This window comes from Sphaeramia orbicularis, chromosome 20, assembly GCF_902148855.1.
Source record: "Sphaeramia orbicularis chromosome 20, fSphaOr1.1, whole genome shotgun sequence".
NCBI classification, from domain to species: Eukaryota; Metazoa; Chordata; class Actinopteri; order Kurtiformes; family Apogonidae; genus Sphaeramia; species Sphaeramia orbicularis.
The window spans coordinates 43,181,598-43,203,274 of record NC_043976.1 but is presented as its reverse complement, the minus strand read 5'-3'; the positions used below and the strand labels follow the sequence as shown (position 1 = coordinate 43,203,274).

General features: G+C 40.2%; 1 protein-coding gene across 1 annotated transcript in view; it reads right to left on the bottom strand.

Moving 5' to 3' along the window:
- Positions 1-21,677, bottom strand: part of LOC115411385 (LYR motif-containing protein 4B) — a 47,133-nt gene that overhangs the window by 10,417 nt on the left and 15,039 nt on the right. The window contains exon 2 of the mRNA XM_030123497.1: positions 18,729-18,849. Within this exon, the coding sequence (XP_029979357.1) occupies positions 18,729-18,849 (121 nt within the window). The remainder of the gene's footprint in view (positions 1-18,728; positions 18,850-21,677) is intronic.

Genomic DNA, 21,677 nt, shown 5'->3' with positions numbered 1-21,677 from the left:
GGTGGACAGGATTAGTGGAAACACTGGTAGTAGACGCTTATGCTGGATCTGGACACCCCTAGTCTGGGGGGAGGAGCAGAGGATACCACGCTGTACAGTATTTGGAATGGGATTGCAGTACCAGTTTTGGCCACAATCCTACAAACGGCATCTTTAAAGTGTATTTTTGTGAGTCTGTATTAAACTTTCTCAGAAACAGTTTTCATCAGTTATCGTCACTCATCTTCTTCCACGTTTGCATTTACACCGTCGTCATCTAGAAAAGGACACTGACGCATTTAAACGACCAAAGATTCACTTTTGTCACAAAAATGCTGAGATACAGATCGAGACTTTGGACCAAAGCAGTTTTTCCTTCCAATCTTAGGTGAGAAGATAAAAAAAAACAACTCCTTCATCTCTCATCTTTAAGTCTATTTATAAGCTTCTTCCATCACCAGGTGAGTGTTTCTGTGGCAACGGCGAGACCAAGCAACGCCAGAAAAGACTCAACATCTAAGAAATTCGTGACTGAAGGATGAGGCAAACTTCATCATCATCATCATCATCATCATCATCATCATCATCATCGTCGTCATCATGAAGGCTGAACCCACACCGAGGCGGAGGGTGGACGGAAATATCGGAGAGAAAACGGAACCCAGGTGTGAACCTTTGAGGAAAGTGTTGAACCTCCTGAAAAGGTGTGACGTTCTCCAACTCCATCGCCTCCAAACAGTAAAAGAGCAGGTTTACTGGGTTCAGCTCAGATCCTCCAAAAGCCCTTATTTCTTCAGGGGAGTCGGACTGAACTCTGCCAAACGCAATAATAACACAACCGCACACATGGACGTCCAATCACAGTTGACTCCAAGCGGGATTTTACCATCGGCTTTTAGAAAATAAGACATCGAAAGTGTTTTGTTCTGTGAGATATACCTCAAAAATGAAAAAAAAAAAAAAAAAAAAAAAAAAAAGAATATATATATATATATATATATATATATATATATATATATATATATATATATATATATATATATATATACACATACATACATACATACATATATACATATATATATATATGGCCTTTCCATAATGGAGTTAATTTAACCCATTAGGACCCAGGAGTACTTTAGTGCCAGTGCCCAAATGATTTTTTCCTCAATTTTTAACATTTTTTAATTGATTTATTGCCATTTATTCTGATATTATGCTTGTGTGGATATTATTCGCCCCCATCCTGGGGGGAAATATGTCTACATTTACCTTTTATTATTGGGTCTGAACAGATGGAAAAGTGTCAGATACTAAAATAAAACCAGTTTCAGAGAAGCACCCTGATAGATATCGACTTACAATGAGGATTTCACCTGATTAAATAAAAGACATACATGTATTGATCTGATTTGTACAAACCAGTATCAGTGTTTAGCTACTATAATATGAGAAGAAAGAGTCTACAGTTTTTTTCTTTATTTGCCTGATGTGGTATTTTATTTTGTCCTGAATCCTTCTTGTCGAGTCCCGACAGGGCTTAGTTTGGCTTTTTGTCAGGAATAAAAAATCTGTTTTTAATTTACTTGGACTCTCAGTAACAGCAGGTTTATCCAACAAATGCCAAGTACAGGAATGTCAGATGTAAGATGCATAAATGTGGATGTTTCTACTTGTATATATTGTTACAGTTCGTGTCTGTGTTGGTGTTAATTATCTGTACAAACAGCTGAGTGTGTTAAAGTCTTTTACTCGGTGTTTCAGATCCACAGAGTTCAGGTCTGAAAGCAGCGATCCGCCGACGCTCTGAGGAAAAGATCGATATTCTGTATTGTTCTCGTATGATTGCTATGGACGAGTGCATCACTTTGGCAGAAGTGACTTTTGACAAGAACGTCAATAAAACTTCACTGTTGGTTTGTTGAGACGAGTCCAGGGAAAGTCCAGCGTAAAGGAGTCTCTGCGGGGTTCCACTGGACTCCAATTAAACCACAGCAGTCCGGATTATTAATGGGTTTAGGTCTGGTTTCAGTGAAGGAACTGCATACTGGAAAAGTCGACCGTTCACAATAAGAGAATACTCCACATGTCCCACCTCCAAAACTCAAACAGCGCCTGACACCAAACCAGTCATGTCATCATTTTAACCCTTTGGGCTCCACAGTCACGGCCCTGTGACTGAATCACATGTCGTCGTACCGTCAGAAGTCGGTCATGCAGACCACTGAGGACAACTGCATTCGAAAGTGCAGACGTGAAACACTCTCCCGCTTTTTATTTGATGCTAATAGAGCAAATACAACTGTAGATATGAAGGTTTAATGCTGCGTTCCTGGCCATTTTTTTGAGCCCGTAAGTCACGACTTCAAACCACAGCTCACGACTTTGTAACGTTCCAGGGAAGTCACGCCAAACTGCCTGAGCGCAAGGAATTGTGGGAGCTAGATGTAAACAAACCAACACGGTGGACTGTACGTTATGTTCATTTACAGTCATTTCTATCGCCAAAGGTGTTTGTTCTTTGCTTATCTGAGGGAAACTGAGGAGGAAAAATGGCACATAAGGCAAGAGAAGCTGTTCTACCTTTTATATTATTTGTATATTTGGATTCGTATTTGGTATTAATTTATTCTTGCACTCACTGGACTGAAAACTAGCAAACACTAGAGCAGCTGCTGATTATGCAGAACATTTGCAGATACATAATAGAGTAATACCTTGTTTTAATAAACAATCTGCATAAACACCGCATCCGTGGGGGGGCGCCATTGCTACGTGACGTCAGAACTCGGAACTGGGAGAACATGGATCTAGTATGAGTTCACGGGTGGAAGTCACGGGTTTGAGTGACATTCCAGTGCATTTTCACCAGTAGAAGGATGGAAAAACAAAAGTTACGGGTGGACTTGAAGGCAGCATTAATCTGGAGCAAACGAACGATAGTGTTATGATAGTGAAATAAAGCAAGCGTTCTATTTCTGACCATATCTATGCAATTTTTTGTCCTTTTTCAAAACAGAAAAACTGGCAGAATCTGCAGATTCTAATCCACAGACTGCATTAGCATTACAGGTAAGGGTGAGAATGACCCCCACCTGAACTGGATGTGGAAATATAGAGGACCGGTAAAACGGAGCGGTATAACGGAGCGGTATAACGATAAACTGCGGTATAACTGCAGACGGTTAGTATTATCGTTTAAATTCTAATTCTCATGATAACCGTGTTTGATTACCGCACTTTTAGGGGAAAAAACCCTATGTAAAGATCTGCTTTTATGTCAAATATTTGAGTATAGTTTTAATTTATTACAATTTTGATTTTCTATACCGAATATTTGGAACCAATATTCACTTTTAAAGTCTTTGAAAAGGTTTGTTAAGCATTTGTGTGTTATTTATGCGATAAAGTATATTTTTTTGTGTTTTTGTCCTTTTGTGTTTTTATAGTAGGTTAAAATGAAAAAAATAATAGACAGATGAGATAGATGAAGTTGTGCTGAAAAAAAAGATACCAAACATGGGTATAGTAAACATTTCTATATATAGTATATAAAGGCAAAATCAAAAGTACTCAAAAATGGCCAAAAAAGGCTCAGACCACTAAGGGTTAATGTATTGTACTTTAATCGTTCTAAATTGTGATATTTTTCCTGTCGTTCTGAATCGTTGTTCAAGATGCAATGAGACCAAAAAAAAAAAAAAAAAAAAAAAAAAGATGTAAAAGATGCAACAAGTCAAAAACAGTAAAGACAAAACAAGATGAAAATGACATGAAACCAAAACGTCCTTCAGTCTTTTCACTTTTCCACTTTGGAATTTCACTGCAGTAAAGAAGTCGAATCCTCTTAAAACAACATCACAACTAAATAAAACAGATGAGTTCATGTAAAACTAATAAAGAGACAATAAATAACTCCAACTGTTCTGTTGTATCAGTGATAAAATGGAGTAAAATGTCTAGCTTGATTTTACACAACTGTCTTGTTCTGTTTTAAGTTTTCATTGTTTTTTTTGTTTTTTAAAGTATTTATTTATTTGCACATCACAAACAAGAAAAAAAAAATATCATGCAAGTAACAACATTGTGCGGGAGAGGATAGAAGCCAAAAAAGGCTGGTATAAATCCCTCCCTGGAAATAAACAATACACAAAAAAAGAAATAAAGAATAAAAATGCAATATAACTGAAATAATAAATGTAAAAAATAAAAATCAATTGATATAAAGCCTTAAATTTTTTCGTACATTAAAGTCCTTTTCTTTTCCTTTTGTCTTGTTTTGTTGCATCTTTTACTTTGTGTTTTAGGTCACTTTCCTTCTTGTTTCTTTTTCACAGCTGATACTGAAACAAAACCAAAGTAAAAACCTACAAAACTCCTGGTGAACAGGTTTCAGGACGACCCCAGCTTCTTCTTCTTCAGTCGAGTCGGCGCTGACAGAAAGACGCCGTCTGACCTGAACCTGAGACCACACCTCCAATCCTGGACGCAACCCAACCCTCCCCAGGCTCTGATCAGACCCAGACCGGGGGGACGTCTGCCGTTACACCCCCACCTTCCCCTCTCTCCCCATAGCCTTAACCTTGCAGATCACCTTCACTAGGCCCCGCCCCCTGGCCCTAACAAACCCATCACTCGTCTCCTTAATTGGCTGCGGTGAACTGATAAGCCCCGCCCACTGTCATCGGGGGGCCTTTGGCGACCACGATGTGGACAGTTGAGACAGCCTGTATTTGAGCTGAGGACTGATTAAGGCGATTACGACGCCAAATCAAGGACGTTGTACGTTTCATGTAAGATTCCCGCGGCGGTAATGAGCAGCTCCTGTGAAAAAGCCGCCTTTTTTTTAACCTTAATTTTTCACACTAATTAGACGGCGAGAAGAAACGAAAGCAGGAGAAGCAGAGTCGTTGTGTGTGTGATCTCGGTTTCAGTTCGTCGCACAGTGAGAGGAGAGAAGATGAAACCAGTCGAAGGGGGGTGGGGGGGGGGTGGGGGGGCGTCATGCTTCCATTGCCGTCCTCGTCTTCCTCCAATTTGTTGGTTTTCCTCCTTTTCCTTTAACCCTTTCAGACCCTTGAAGGTTCTCTGGGTGCTCTGGGTCGGACATCGCATAAACCCGGGTTTTACTTCGTCTAAGAACTCATAGACTTCAAGGCCCGAGTTGATAAATGTCTCCGATTATCGCAATAAAGATGAAAACCGCATAAAACGACCGAAAAGATGCAACAAGAAGAAAAACGACAAGATTTTTCTGTGACTTTCTTTTGTTTATTTTTCTTCTATTCTTAGACATTTGTGCCTGACGCAACGACGATGATCCTCCATCCTCACACTGAGGATGATGAAATCTACTGAATGGAGGAGGCAATGGGATGTCAGGACAGTTAGAGAGGAGGAGGAGGAGGAAGGAGGAAGAGGAAGGAGGAAGAAGAGGAGGAAGGAGGAGGAAGAGGAAGGAGGAGGAAGAGGAAGGAGGAAGAGGAAGGAGGAAGAAGGATAGATCAGTGATGTAAAGTGTAGAGGAGTAAAAGACGACGTAACTCATTTGGTTTGTTTTTTCTAAAACGCCTGAAAAACCTCTTTATTAATGTATTGAAACAAGAAAAACAAAGTTGTCGTTTTTGTCTCATATTGTCCTTAACGACTTTATTTCTCACGTTTTTTAAAAGGTTTTTCTTCTCATTGTCTTTTACATCGTTTTCATCTTGTTGCATCTGTAATTTTTTTTAACCTTGTACAGCTTTTTTTTCTTGTGTCCTTTACAACATTTTTGTCTAGTTCTTATGACTTTTTTCGTATTGTTTTACAACTTTTTATGTCTTCATGTTGTATTCTTTTACCACTTAACCTCTGCCAAGGAGGTTATGTTTCTGTCTGTCTGTCTCTGTCTGTCTGCAAGATAACTCAAAAAGTTCTGGGCTGATTTGGATGAACATTTCAGGAAATGTTGATATTGGCACAAGGAACAAATGACTAAATTTTGGCACTGATCTGCCTTCGCTGAGGTCTGCGCTCTGAGTCCTTTGCGAGTTGAATGACTTTTTTTATGTTGCATCTTTTATAACTTTTTATCTTGTGTTTTTACAGCGTTTTTGTCTTATGAGTTTTTTGTCTCGAGTCTTTTATGACATTTTTTTTTCTTGTTGTGTCCTTTACTACGTTTTTCATCTTATTGTGTTTTCATTCAGTTGCATTTTTTATTAATTGTTTTTATCTTGTGTCTTTTACGCTGTTTTTCCTGTCCTGTCCGGGATTTATTTGAATACGCTGGAGAAGGAGAGAAAAGATATTAAAAAAAAATAGGACCAATGGCCCTGTAGCTTACCGGCCAAATTAAAAGCTTTGGGAAATGTATCCAGATGCCATTTATTATCACCCAGTTATGTGTATTTATTCTATTACAGAAATAGCCCATGTTTTGGTCATATTCAATCAGATCTGTAAAAAATTCAAATTCACACTTGATATCATTGATATTGATTTATTGGATCAATCCACTTCCTATCCGTTATAATGGGAAAATTTTTCAAAGTCACACCAAATCCAGAATCAGATCCAGATCAAAATCATTTCAATACCTTGTGTTGACATCATCATAAAGAAGCTGTATACCAAGTTTGAAGTCAATCAGAATTGTAGTTTCGGAGAAAAAGACAATTAAAATTTTTGTAACGGACGACAGACACCGATGGACGATGCATGACGACAATAGCTTACGGCCTTTCGGCCGGTAAGCTAAAAAATCTAAAATTAATACTAAAAAATTAAAACTAAGCATTTAGAAAAAATTGAAAACTAATAAAAACTAGCAAACCTGCTCTAAAAACGAATTAAAACTAACTGAATTAGAGAAAAAAAAGTCAAAACTAAATAAAACTAAACTAGAATGAAAAAGCAGAAACTATTAGAACCTCGGTTATTATAATATCAGTGATAAAATGCAGCATCAGTAAAATGTGGAGTTTGATTTCACAGATTTTCCGTGCGTCTTTTCTCTATGTTCCTAATCCTGTTTTTAACAGATCTACAGCTGTTGAGCGTCGCCGTCGGTCGGTGTTTTGCAGCCGACTTATACCTGACAGGTGAGTCTCCATCACCTCGACTTATGAGCTCAATAAAACTCACTAAGGACGGGATGAAGCAGCGCCGAGGATTATGGGATTTACCTGCAGCTTAGTCTGAATAGCATTCCGGTATCTGGACTTTACCCAGCGTTTTCCTCCTCCGTGTTCACACTAATACGTGTCGTTTCTATTCGTCTCATTTTCCAAACAGGCTTTAGTTTTAATGCATCTGAGGTGAATTATCCATTCGTTTTATTTTTACAACATCCAGACTGATTTAAACGGACGGACAAAATATTGGACAAACAGACAAAATAACACATCAGCAACACAACGACATGGAAATGATGGAAGAGATGCAACAAAACAAAACAAAAAAAACCCCGACATAAAACGTGACAACAGTCAACAAAAGGAACTCAAAACATGACAAAAACATTACAAGATGAAAATGACGCAACAAAATTCAAGAAAAGACAAATGATGCAAAAAGACACAGTAAGAGGAACTAAGACAAAAATTAAAGATAAGATTAAAAACAATGCAAAAAGATCTAACAAGATGAAAACGATGAAATAGACACAAGACAAGTGTTAGAAAAGTCGCAAAGAGACAATAAGTCAAAAAGTTATGAGAAGAAAGAATCAAGACAAAACTGGTGCAAACGATGAAAATATACAAGTGAAAATAACGATGAAAAAGACATGAAAGATGTGACAAAACAAAAACATTAGAAAAGTCGTAACCAGATGATGACGGTGAACGGAGTCCGAATCAGAAGGTTTCAGTTACGGATGTTAAACTAAAGGACATGTCGCAGTGAAGTTAAGGTTTAGATTAAGACGACATCAGCTTCAGACTTTCAGGCTCTGACGGCGTTTCAGATCCTGGACTTTGTTTTCCTGAAGACCAGACTGTGTGGCACCTTCCACCCCCACCTGGGCCATCCTCCACCCCCACCTGGGCCATCCTCCACCACCACCTGGGCCATCCTCCAATCCCACCTGGGCCACCTTCCGCCCCTACCTCGGCCACCTTCCGCCCCTACCTCGGCCACCTTCCGCCCCTACCTCGGCCACCTTCCGCCCCTACCTCGGCCACCTTCCGCCCGTACCTCGGCCACCTTCCGCCCCTACCTCGGCCACCTTCCGCCCCTACCTCGGCCACCTTCCACCCGTACCTGGGCCATCTTCCGCCCGTACCTCGGCCACCTTCCGCCCGTACCTCGGCCACCTTCCGCCCGTACCTCGGCCACCTTCCGCCCGTACCTCGGCCATCTTCCGCCCCTACCTCGGCCACCTTCCGCCCCTACCTCGGCCACCTTCCGCCCCTACCTCGGCCACCTTCCGCCCCTACCTCGGCCACCTTCCACCCGTACCTGGGCCATCTTCCACCCGTACCTCAGCCACCTTCCGCCCGTACCTCGGCCACCTTCCGCCCGTACCTCGGCCACCTTCCGCCCGTACCTCGGCCATCTTCCGCCCCTACCTCGGCCATCTTCCGCCCCTACCTCGGCCACCTTCCGCCCCTACCTTGGGCCACCTTCCGCCCCTACCTCGGCCACCTTCCGCCCCTACCTCGGCCACCTTCCACCTCTACCTCAGCCACCTTCCACCTGTACCTCGGCCATCTTCCACCCCTACCTCAGCCACCTTCCGCCTGCACCTCGGCCACCTTCCGCCTGCACCTCGGCCACCTTCCGCCTGCACCTCGGCCACCTTCCACCCGTACCTCGGCCACCGTCCGCCTGTACCTGGGCCATCTTCCACCCCTACCTGGGCCATCTTCCACCTCTACCTCAGCCACCTTCCACCTGCACCTCGGCCACCTTCCGCCCGTACCTCGGCCACCTTCCGCCCGTACCTCGGCCACCTTCCGCCCGTACCTCGGCCACCTTCCGCCCGTACCTCGGCCACCTTCCGCCCGTACCTCGGCCACCTTCCGCCCGTACCTCGGCCACCTTCCGCCCGTACCTCGGCCATCTTCCGCCCGTACCTCGGCCATCTTCCGCCCGTACCTCGGCCATCTTCCACCTCTACCTCAGCCACCTTCCACCCGTACCTCGGCCATCTTCCACCCGTACCTCGGCCACCTTCCACCCCTACCTTGCCATCTTTCACCTCTACCTCAGCCATCTTCTACCTCACCACCTTCTGCCTCTACCTAGGCCATCTTCTACCCCTACCTCACCATCTTCTACCTCAGTATCTTCTTTTTGAAAAAACCACATGGACTTTAACAGACTAAATCTGATCCTCGAGGTATGAGGGCGACCCTAAACAACAGATAAATCCTTCACATCCTCATCCTTGTTTCTTTCAACATGAGGGACATCACTGATCCTCCTCAAACCCTCCGTCTTTATTAACGCAGCGTCGACTCGTATCTACAGCGTTTGCGTCTGAATCTGGTAAAACCAACAACAGCGCTCAGGTGGGAAATCAGCTGTGAAGGCATGGGATGTGAGTGGGCGGAGACAAGGAATAACCAGACACCAATGGGATTAACGGGATACGAGAAGATGGAGAACCAGAGACAAAGAGTAGGAGGAAAGAAGACGAGGAGGACTTCATGTAGAAAAACAAACCCAAACTGGACTTAATGAAGAGCAGGTACTTATTTTCATGTTGTATTTTAAGTCTCTTAGAATATTTTTTCCACTGTTCTGATTGTTTGACAGTTTCATCTCATTTTTCAAAATTGTCTTTTACATTGTCATTTTGTCATATGTTTGATAATTTCTTGTTTTTCCATTTATTTATTTATTTATTTTAATTATTCTCTTCCATTCCTTTTTTATGTCACTTTCATTGTGTTTTTTTTGTTTGTTTGTTTTTTCTTAGTTTTCATCACTTATGGTGTGGTTTTCTATCACAGTTGTTATTTTCCTTGGGTTTTTTCATGGCTTTTTGTCACATTACATAATGAGTTTTTAATGTTCTTTTGTCATGTTTTTAGACCATTTCAATCTTGCCTTTTTTTTTTTTTTTTTTTTTTTTAAACACCATTTACAATATTGTTTTTCATCATGTTTATGTCATTTTCATCTTGTATCTTCATTCCATGAACATAATTTTTGTTTTGTCGCAGCTTTATGGTGTTTTTATCCTGTTATGGTTTCATTTTGTATTTTTTACATCATTTGTTGTATTTTCTATGACATTTTCATCTTCTTGCCTCATTTACATTGTTTTTTTTGGTGTTATTACAGTTTTAACCTTGTGTCTTTGGTTGTTTGTTTTAATTTACATAATTTTTCATTGTGTTTTTTTTGTCATTTTCATCTTTTGTTATTATATCCTTATTGTATTGTTGTATCTTTTATGTTGTTTTGGTCTTACTACAGTTTTAACCTTGTGTTTTTGGTTGCTTTTATATGATGTTTGTGTAATCTATCCCATCTTATTACATCGTTCATTTCTTTCTCGTCTTGTGTTTGTTGCATCTTTTTCTTTTTTAGATTGATCTTGACTTTGTCACAGTCGAAACATAAACCTGTAAACTATACTACTGCTGTCACCTCAGTATTTCATGAACATACGACCGCTGTTTTTTCCCGTGGCCTTCTATCGGTTTTGCGTCAATCTGAAACACTTCAACTCGTCTTAAAGCTGATTTTATTCCAAACACACGCTCTCACTTTGTGTCTCATTAAACAGAGAACACGCTGCTTCAGTTTGTCCTCCACAAACACCAGAGGCTCTGCAGCTGCAATCCATCATCTTTACTCTCCGACAAAAAACTCACACTGAGGTCTGCAGGAAAGCACTCGCACACAATTAGGAATCAAGTCCAGTTTCAGGCACACAAACATGATGAAACACAAACGTCTCCTGAGCCCCGAGTCGCCACAGTTCGGCCTCAAATCTGCTTTATTACAGGGCTGTGAAATTTAACAAACGCCCACAAAAAAGACCAATGTTTAACTGAGCCCATGTTAAAAAAAAAAAACAAAAAACAGGGTTTAGAGTCACACATTTGCTGTAAACCACAGTTCACGCTTCTGCTGCTGTTGGATTTTATGAATGAATGTTGAAAACAACTATAGAACAGAATGACGGCGCAGATAAACTCCCATATGTGATCATTAAATCACAAAATTAACGACCTGCCGTAAAAACCTTCATGCACTGAACACATGAACTAACAGAAACAGAAGCCGATCCTCTGAAAACAAATCACGCTAATTGCAAAAATGGACAAAACTGAACCAAATCAGTAAGAAAATAGTAAAAATGGGCCAAAGTAATCAAGAACTTTGATAGAAAAGATTGAATATAATGATAAAGCAAAATCAAAATAATCAATAAAATGAGCAAAAATTAACAAAACATGGCAATGACAAAGAATTTATTACCATGGCAACCCAGCTGGAACTGCCTGGCTACAAGTCACAAAATAGTCAATTAACATTTCTTCAACCCCTGTGACCCTAATGAGGATAAAGCGGGTTCAGATAATGAATAAACCAACATTTCTTTAACAGCTAGATATTTATTGAACATTTCGACTGTTTTTAAAAAATTATCTGTCTCACCTTTAATGGGACGTCACCTCTATTTGGACAAAAAGGGGCGGGGCTACAGGAGCGCGAGGGGTCAAGAGTGAGCTAATGCTAATAATGAGCTAAGGCTAATAATGCTACTGCTCACTTGAAGTACAGTTTACACTGTTGTGTTCATGCTCAGACACATTTCGAATGAAGTCCCTCGTTGTCTAATTGTGGAATTCAGAAAAATTTCTTCAACATACTTTGCAGATAGTGAGCTGTCAATCACAAAACACATTTAGGCCTCCATTGGCTGTGAGATCCAATCAACAGAGGTCACATTATGGACTAGATCATGGATTAGAAGATCCAAATAAAAGCAACGAGACTCAAAAGCATCCTGGAAAAATGTTACTGATTTGCTGTTTTTAAAGTTTATTTCAGTGTAAGTCTACGGAAGCTTTTTAAAGAATCATCTAGTGGTCGTCAGTGGTATTACAATGTAGAATAAACCTTTCAATGGTACTAACTTATTAGTAAATGGCCTAATATGTTGGCAAGATGAAGTAAACTGCAATATTGTACATGCACCTAATCTATATCTGCAGTTCTGTTAATTGTTTGTACATATTAGAGCTACTTTAAACATGCATATTTACATATACACACATATGTGTGTGTGTGTGTGTGTATAAGTAAGCATGTGTATATATAGGTATGCATGTGTGTGCATGTGTGTATAGGTATGCATGTGTGTGCATGTATATGTGTGTGTGTGCGTGCATGTGTGTGCAAGCATGCGTGCGTGCATAGGTATGCATGTGTGTGCAGGTATGCGTGTATGTATGTATGTGTGAATGAATGAATGAATGACTGAGTGTGTGTGCGCGTGTGTGTGTATGTATGTACATGCACGCATATACATACATACACACACACGCGCACACACACTCAGTCATTCATTCATTCATTCATATACGTGTGCGCATGCATATATTCATGTATGCATGTGCATGCATTTGTATGTGTGTATGCATGTATGTGTGTTGCACGTCTTTCTTTTGTTTTAATATTGGCTGCAGATAAAAAATGCACATGTCAGATTGTACCATGTACACCTGTACATGCATAAACCCCTCATCTCATCTTAAACTAAGTAACTACTATGACCCGACATCACTTTATAAGAATTTACTCATTAAAACCAGCAAAGATTTACAATGAAAGAAGCTAAAACATGCATCTACTTGAATGTTCTGCTGATTAGTTTAGGAAAGTGTTCCACAAAAATGTCCAAAATCCAAAGATTATTTGCTCCTGCAGCCTGAGATGATGCATTTCAAAAACTGTATATTCAGTTTGATGAAACATAAGAGAAAGAAAAGCATTCAGTGTTCAATGTCAAACAAGTATCTGCTGTTTCGGTTCATGAATCCCGTCCTGATTGAGCGGTGATGAAGTGAGGCGTTGGACCGTGACGGGAGGTTTGTGGAGGTTCAGCGAGTCCCACTGTGTCTTATATAAGTGGATGGAAGTGAACCTGAAGTGATCCGGATGGTGGTACCGCTGCAGCTCGGCGGTAACGAGCCACCCCTTCCTCCTCTGATGCATTTAATCCATGAGCAAGCGTGGGCGGAAACGCAAACACATGTCAAACACCAAACACTGACGGTGCACGCTGTGCGCAAACCCACACACCTACAGCTTCACACATAAACACACGGGGAGATCGACCACGAGCGTGAGCGCTTACATCCTCCCAGAGACCGAAAAAAACCACACACACAAAAAAACCCTCAAAACTATATGAAAACCACACCTAAATACCCCAAGAAAGACTGAAAAACACCTACAATACTTCAAAACCATATGAAAAACACGCCTAAAATACACCTGAATAACTCTGGCAGATGTTCCTAAAACTCTCTAAAAAAAATACTCCTGAAATAGTCTAAAAAATATTCCTAACCCTTTCATGCATGAATTTTGAGAACCTTAATCAAGATGCCCCCCCAGTGGTTTTTAATTCCTCTTCAGAAATGAAAAATAAATAAATAAATAATTATGAATCTTTTTTTCATGAAGTTACAAAAATGTCCACTCAGCTGGACACCATGCATTTAATTTTAGAAGCAAAGAAACATCTATTTACTGATATACTGTGTGAAAACTATGAAATAAAAACATGCTTATTGCAGCTAATCTGATGTTTTCTTACATATAACATACTCTAATACTACTTTTTACTCACTTCATGGAGATAATATGCAAAAAAAAAAAAGTGTTTTTTTTTTAAGAATAATAATAATAATAATAATAATAATATAACAAAACAATTAGCATTTTTTTTTACACTGAAACATGTTACAGCTGATCAGGTTTATCAAGAACAGCAAAGTTACAGTAATGGTATGAACTGCAGTCTATGGGATGATGCATAAGCGTCCACTGTGTTGGCTGATATGGAACTAAAACAACAAAATCCACAAATATACGAGAGAACGCCTTTCAACAGCTGTCCACTGTAGTGACCACTATGCATGAAAGGGTTAAAATACCCCAAGACAAACTGGAAAACACACCTAATACGGCCCAAGAAATAATCTGAAAAATGCTCGTACAGACTAAACATAGCGTGTGCACCTGAAAACCCTTGGCCTTCAGTCCACAACAAAGTCTTTGCACAAACAGACCCCCCCCCCTCAATTTATTTAGTGATACCAAAGTACAATCCTGAGTTGTAACCTGATTATTTGACTACTGCAGCCACGCAACACATCAGTACTGGTATCAATATTGACATTAGAAAGGAAACAAATCTGACATTTCAGCAGTAAACAGATGAATCTGCTCTGAAATAATGAACAGGAACCAAACATTCCTGTGTTTCTCTAGAGGCTCAGAACGGACTTATGCATCATCTGTATTCTGTTTTATGGATGGTTTTGGCCCCTGTAGAGGCCAATGATGTAATAACAGCCAATAACGCAATAACGGCCGATAACATAATAAATTGGCCAATATTAAAATGTAGTTACCCAATAACATAATATCTGGCCAATAACATAATAAAAGTCCTTAACCGATAACGTAATAGCTTTTGGCCAATATCGTTATAACTTATTAAGTTACTGGCTCAGTTATTATATTTGCAAAGAATTTTTTTTTTTTACCAGGCCAATAACGTAAGAACCAGCCAATAAGTTATAACGTTATTGGCCAAAAGTTATTACGTTATTGGTTCAGGACTTTTATTACGTTATTGGCCAGATATTACATTATAGGCTTCTACAGACGTACATTAATAATTGGCTGGTCAGTTATGATAACAGTAAGAATAGTCGACATCTTTTATCATAGATGTAGAACTAATGTTTACAGCTCTGTTGTGTATAAAAGGGTTTTAAGTGTTATGCTAAATGTTAGACGATATACAGTACAGGCCAAAAGTTTGGACACACCTTCTCATTCTTTGCATTTTCTTTATTTTCATGACTATTTACATTGTAGATTCTCACTGAAGGCATCAAAACTATGAATGAACACATGTGGAATTATGTACTTAACAAAAAAGTGTGAAATAACTGAAAACATCTCTTATATTCTAGTTTCTTCAAAGTAGCCACCCTTAGCTCTGATGACTGCTTTGCACACTCTTGGCATTCTCTTGATGAGCTTCCAGAGGTAGTCACCTGAAATGGTTTCCTAACAGTCTTGAAGAAGTTCCCACAGATGCTTAGCACTTGTTGGCCCTTTTGCCTTCACTCTGCGGTCCAGCTCACCCCAAACCATCTCGATTGGGTTCAGGTCCGGTGACTGTGGAGGCCAGGTCATCTGGCGTAGCACTCCATCACTCTCCTTCTTGGTCAAATATCCCTCACACAGCCTGGAGGTGTGTTTGGGGTCATTGTCCTGTTGAAACATAAATGATGGTCCAACTAAACGCAGACCGGATGGAATGGCATGTCACTGCAGGATGCTGTGGTAGCCATGCTGGTTCAGGTTGCCTTCAATCTTGAATAAATCCCCAACAGCGTCACCAGCAAAGCACCCCCACACCATCACACCTCCCCCTCCATGCTTCACGGTGGGAACCAGGCATGTAGCATCCATCCGTTCACCTTTTCTGCGTCGCACAAAGACACGGCGGTTGGATCCAAAGATCTCAAATTTGGACTCATCAGACCAAAGCACAGATTTCCACTGGTCTAATGTCCATTCCTTGGGTTTCTTGGCCCAAATAAATCTCTTGTGTTTGTTGCCTCTCCTGAGCAGTGGTTTCCTAGCAGCTGTTTGACCATGAAGACCTGATTCACGCAGTCTCCTCTTAACAGTTGTTGTAGAGATGTGTCTGCTGCTAGAGCTCTGTGTGGTATTCATCTGGTCTCTAATCTGAGCTGCTGTTAATTTGCGATTTCTGAGGCTGGTGACTCAGATGAACTTATCTTCAGCATCAGAGGTGACTCTTGGTCTTCCTTTCCTGGGGCGGTCCTTATGTGAGCCAGTTTCGTTGGAGCGCTTGATGGTTTTTGCGACTGCACTTGGGGACACATTCAAAGTTTTTGAAATTTTCTAGACTGACTGACCTTCATTTCTTAAAGTAATGATGGCCACTCGTTTGTCTTTACTTAGCTGATTGGTTCTCGCCATAATATGCATTCTAACAGCTGTCCAATAGGGCTGTCAGCTGTGCATCAACCTGACTTCTGCACAACACAACTGATGGTCCCAACCCCATCAATAAGGCAAGAAATTCCAATAAGTAACCCTGACAAGGCACAGCTATGAAGTGAAAACCATTTCAGGTGACTACCTCTGGAAGCTCATCAAGAGAATGCCAAAGGTGTGCAAGGCAGTCATCAGAGCTAAGGGTGGCTACTTTGAAGAAACTAGAATATAAGAGATGTTTTCAGTTATTTCACACTTTTTTGTTAAGTACATAATTCCACATGTGTTCATTCATAGTTTTGATGCCTTCAGTGAGAATCTACAACGAAAATAGTCATGAAAATAAAGAAAATGCGAAGAATGAGAAGGTGTGTCCAAACTTTTGGCCTGTACTGTATTTGGTTCAGTTTTATATTAATACTATTTTGGTTGAGGTGGAAGTTTTAACAATGACGCCATTTGACTAAAAATTCAGATTATTTGACTTCTAAGAGTAACTGAACCTAAAACGACCTAAAAAAGATGTAATGATAATCAGCGTTTTATCGCCTGGACCTGATTCATTGCCTTACGTCTGTGTTACGAGCTGATGACTGGACATAAACTAACATTAGTACCTGATTATCTCTCCTTCTTCTTCATATCTGGTCCCAGTCTTTCACTAAAAATAAATAAATGTTAAGGAGCTCTGTGTAAATATGACACTCCCCCCCGCCCGCCTCGGTGTGTTTTCCCCGACTCTGCTGCTGCTCACAAAGTCAGATTTATGTAAATTCGATCATTAAAGTTAAGACTCGGCTCAGACGAATGCAACGCTGTTTGTTTGCAAAAGTGGAAAATTTAGCAGGAGGACAGATCCGTGTGGACAGACTCTAGAGGGTATTCTAGACTTGTGGGGACATTCCATCTCGTTTTTTGTGGCTTTAAACAAACAGTGGTGTTCCTTCACAAACTGAAATGAATGCAGGTCTCATATAATGATGGAAAATTTCATCAAACACCTTCAACTTCTGCAAAATAAGTCTCATGATATGAAAACACAGAACAGAGCAGGTTAACCAGTGTGTCTGAACATGAAGCATTTAGATCATGTTACAGTTTATAGATTCTACATGTCCGCCACACGCCCCCAATCCTAAAAACACTCCTGAAATACTCTAGAACACACTGCTAACATACCCAGAAAAAACCCCAACATCATCCCTGAAACACTCCTAAAATACCTTGAATGACACATAAATATTCCAAAAACACTCCTGAACATTCACAATGTATTCTGAAAAATTGCTTCCAAAATATGTCTGCAATACTCCTAAAACACTCCTCAACTACTCTGGAAAACACTCCCAAAAATGCTCCTGAAACACTCTGGAAGACACTCCTATCATACCCAGAAAAAAAACTCCCAAAACCCCTGAAATACACTCCCATAATACTCCTAAAATACTTTGAAAAACACTCAAATACCGTGAAAAACCCTCCCAAAACACTTCTAAAATACCCATAAAAACAACGCTAAAATGCACCTAAAACGCTCCTGAAACATCTGCAACAAAAAAGCACCCAAAATACGTCTGAAATACTCCAACACCACTCTGGAAAAAGCACCTGAAACACTCCTGAAATAACCAGAAAAACACTCCTAAAATACTTGGAATGACACTCATAAATACTGCAAAAACATTAACAATATATTCTGAAAAACACTTCCAAAAAATGTCTGAAATACTCCTCACATACCAAGAAAAAAACTCCCAAAACACCCCGGAAATACTCATAACATCATCTGAAATACATTCCCACAACACTCCTAAAATAACCAAAAAAACACTTCTAAACTACTATGGAAAATGCACCTAAAATGCTTCTGAAATACTCTGGAAGACACTCCTAACATACCCCGAAAAATACTCCCAAATCCCTGAAACACACTCCCACAATACTCCTAAAATAATCACACTCCTAAAATACTTTTAACACTTAAATACTGAGAAAAACCCTCCCAAAACACTTCTGAAATACCCAGAAAACAACCCTAAAATGCACCTAAAACACTCCTGAAACACACTCCCACACTACTCTGGAAAACACTCCTAAAAAAACCAGAAAAACCCTCTTAAAATACTTGTAAAAACACTCACAATGCACTCTGGAAAACACTCGTGAAGTCCTCCCAAACATCCTCCTAACCTGATTTATTTGATTGATCTGTCAGACACTGTTGTCTCACATCGGGTACTAATGCCACGTCCACTTCCTGTTTCCGTTATTTCAAAGTAAAAGCCTCCTCAGAGCCGTAATGACCTCGGAAACGCTGTGAAATACATATTTTCGTGTCCTTCTGAGTGCTGTGCTGGACTCTCATTAAAATCAGGACAGTTGCTTTAAAACTAAAGGCGAGACCAAAGACAGACTGAGGGGACGGACCATGCTCCACTGGGATTGGCCGAGGGGCCGCTGATGCATTATGGGTGATTAGCGGCGTGTGAGGGGCAGGTGGCGGGTCAGCGGACAGGTGTTCGTACCTGTCTCTGGATCAGCCCCAGCGCCTGTCGACCCTCCTCCATCAGCTGCTGCACCGTCCGAGGGTCATCTTCTGTCCGATGGGCCCTGAAGGCATCACGCACTCGCCGCAGCGCGTACGTCCTGCAACAAAGCACACAGCGGTTCGGTTTAAACATGGTGACTTTACAACCCAGAAACATAAACATAATGTATTTACAACTGTAAAAACACACTGAACACGACAGGACGGACAAGATGGAAATGAAATATGTATGAAGAAAAAACAAAAAACACCCCTGAACACCATCAGAGTGACGTATAGAATCAAATAAATGACAAAAACTGCCCAAAATAAAGCATTAAACCAACAAATGTGAACAAAAAGCATGGGAAATAAACAAAGAAAAATGGACACAAAGCAAAGAAAATAACCAATAAAATGAACAAAAGTCATGCAAAATATTCAACCAAAACAAACAAAAATGAACCAAAAGTATAGAAAATAATCTACAAAACCAAAACAACCCCCCTCCCCAAAACACACACACAAAATAAATAAATAAATAAAATGACCATAATTTATTAAAAATGAACAAAATAACCATATTATATAGACAAATTAATTTGTGTAAAATAAGTTCTGTGCATTTCAAAAGCCATAATTAAATAATAAACTGTCACAAAAATGAAAAGGCACTTGAAATAATCGCAAAATGAAGAAAAATTAACAAAACACATACAAATATTAACCAAAAACTAACAAAAATGAAGAAAACCCAATGAGAAATCATGAACAAATACAAAAATTATAGAAAATATTCAACACTAAAAAACTAAAAACAAACTAAAAAAACAAAACAAAAAAAATGAACATAAATATTAAACAAAACTAGCAAAACTAAAAAAAAAACAAAACAAAAAACAAACAAAACAACCCCCCCCCCCAAAAAAATAAACAAACAAGTTCCAAAAATGAACAAATAGAAGTTTAAATAATCAACATAATTAACAAAATTGACCAAAACAACCCAAAAAACCATAGAAAAGAGTGAAGACCACATGGATGTGAGGAGGTTCTGCAGGACCAGGGTTGACTTCTTCTGTTTCGGGGGAAACTCGTCTTTGTGAGTCTAAATCCTCCATCTTAGTTTTTCGAACATGTGAAGTGACTTAATAGTTTGCGTGCAGCTCCGAGCCGGAAAAGCCGAGTGTGGGTGTTGGAAATGAGCCAAAGTGGACCTCACCAACATCAAACCTCAGCAGCAGAACCGCCGTCTGCCGCCGCCGCCACTCCGTTATAATTAGCTCTGCATGAAGACGCAAATCAAAACAGACGGATCAGAAATGCACCGGGCTTTTCCGGCGGAGCTGCTGAAGTGACGATGATTATTGGTGTAATTTCCAGCTCTTCCTTTTGATGGACGCGGGGCTCATTCCAGCCGGCACATCCTCTGATGTGGGGAAACTCTACCACGGCGACCTTGGGAAGTTACCGCCGACTCATTCATCTTCTGTCGTCTGTCTGCGACTCATTTAGGATTTAACAGTCAACCAATAAGAGGCAGACGGGCCCCATTTACATGCTGCCGTAAAACGCCACCTGACCAAAACCAAGGCCAAGTTCACTCTGAAGGTGAGAGGAGGGAGGAGACGAGGAAAGGAGGGAGGAGACAAGGGCAGAGGGAAGGAAAGGAGGGAGGAGATGAGGGCAGAGGGAAGGAAAAGAGGGAGGAGATGAGGAAAGGAGGGAAGGAAAGGAGGGAGGAGATGAGGAAAGGAGGGAAGAAAAGGAGGCAGGAGACGAGGGCAGAGGGAAGGAAAAGAGGGAGGAGATGAGGAAAGGAGGGAAGGAAAGGAGGGAGGAGACGAGGAAAGGAGGGAGGAGACAAGGGCAGAGGTAAGGAAAGGAGGGAGGAGATGAGGAAAGGAGGGAAGGAAAGGAGGGAGGAGACGAGGGCAGAGGGAGGGAAAGGAGGGAGGAGATGAGGGCAGAGGGAAGGAAAGGAGGGAGTGATGAAGATGAGGAGATGGACACTGAAGGAGGATGAAAAGACAAAAGATGACAAAAAAGAAGAAGAAAGAGCTATAATGGTGGTCACTAAGGTGATTCCCACTACTACAGTTAGAAGCTAACACTAACAGCTAACATAAACTACAGTTAGAAGCTAACACTAACAGCTAACATAAACTACAGTTAGAAGCTAACACTAACAGCTAACATAAACTACAGTTAGAAGCTAACACTAACAGCTAACATAAACTACAGTTAGAAGCTAACACTAACAGCTAACATAAACTACAGTTAGAAGCTAACACTAACAGCTAACATAAACTACAGTTAGAAGCTAACACTAACAGCTAACATAAACTACAGTTAGAAGCTAACACTAACAGCTAACATAAACGACAGTTAGAAGCTAACACTAACAGCTAACATAAACTACAGTTAGAAGCTAACACTAACAGCTAACATAAACTACAGTTAGAAGCTAACACTAACAGCTAACATTAACTACAGATAGAAGCTAGGGCTGCTCGATTATAGGAAAAAAAAAAATCACGATTATTTTAGCAATAATTGAAATCACGATTATTAAAAACGATTATTTTTTAACCTTAAAGTTGTTTATTTTTTTCTTGCAAAGCAATGTAAAATATACTCTTTAAACATAAATGAAGCTTTTAACCACTAAAACAAAGTATGTTCACTTTTGTATGAAACAAAAAAATCTTTGAATGCAAATAAGTGTACTGTAAATTCAAGTATGTTTCCTTTTGTAAACAAATAGTGCACTGGAATTAAACTGCTATAGACTGGCCATAGAACTGTAGCAATAAGAAAAAAAAAAAAACTCACGTAAAGTGCAAATTCTAAATTCAAGTATGTTCAATGTAGTATGAAACATAATAAATTCAGAGGCGTGCCGTGAGGTTTCAGTTCAGGCCTTCTGTATACATCAGCCATCAAG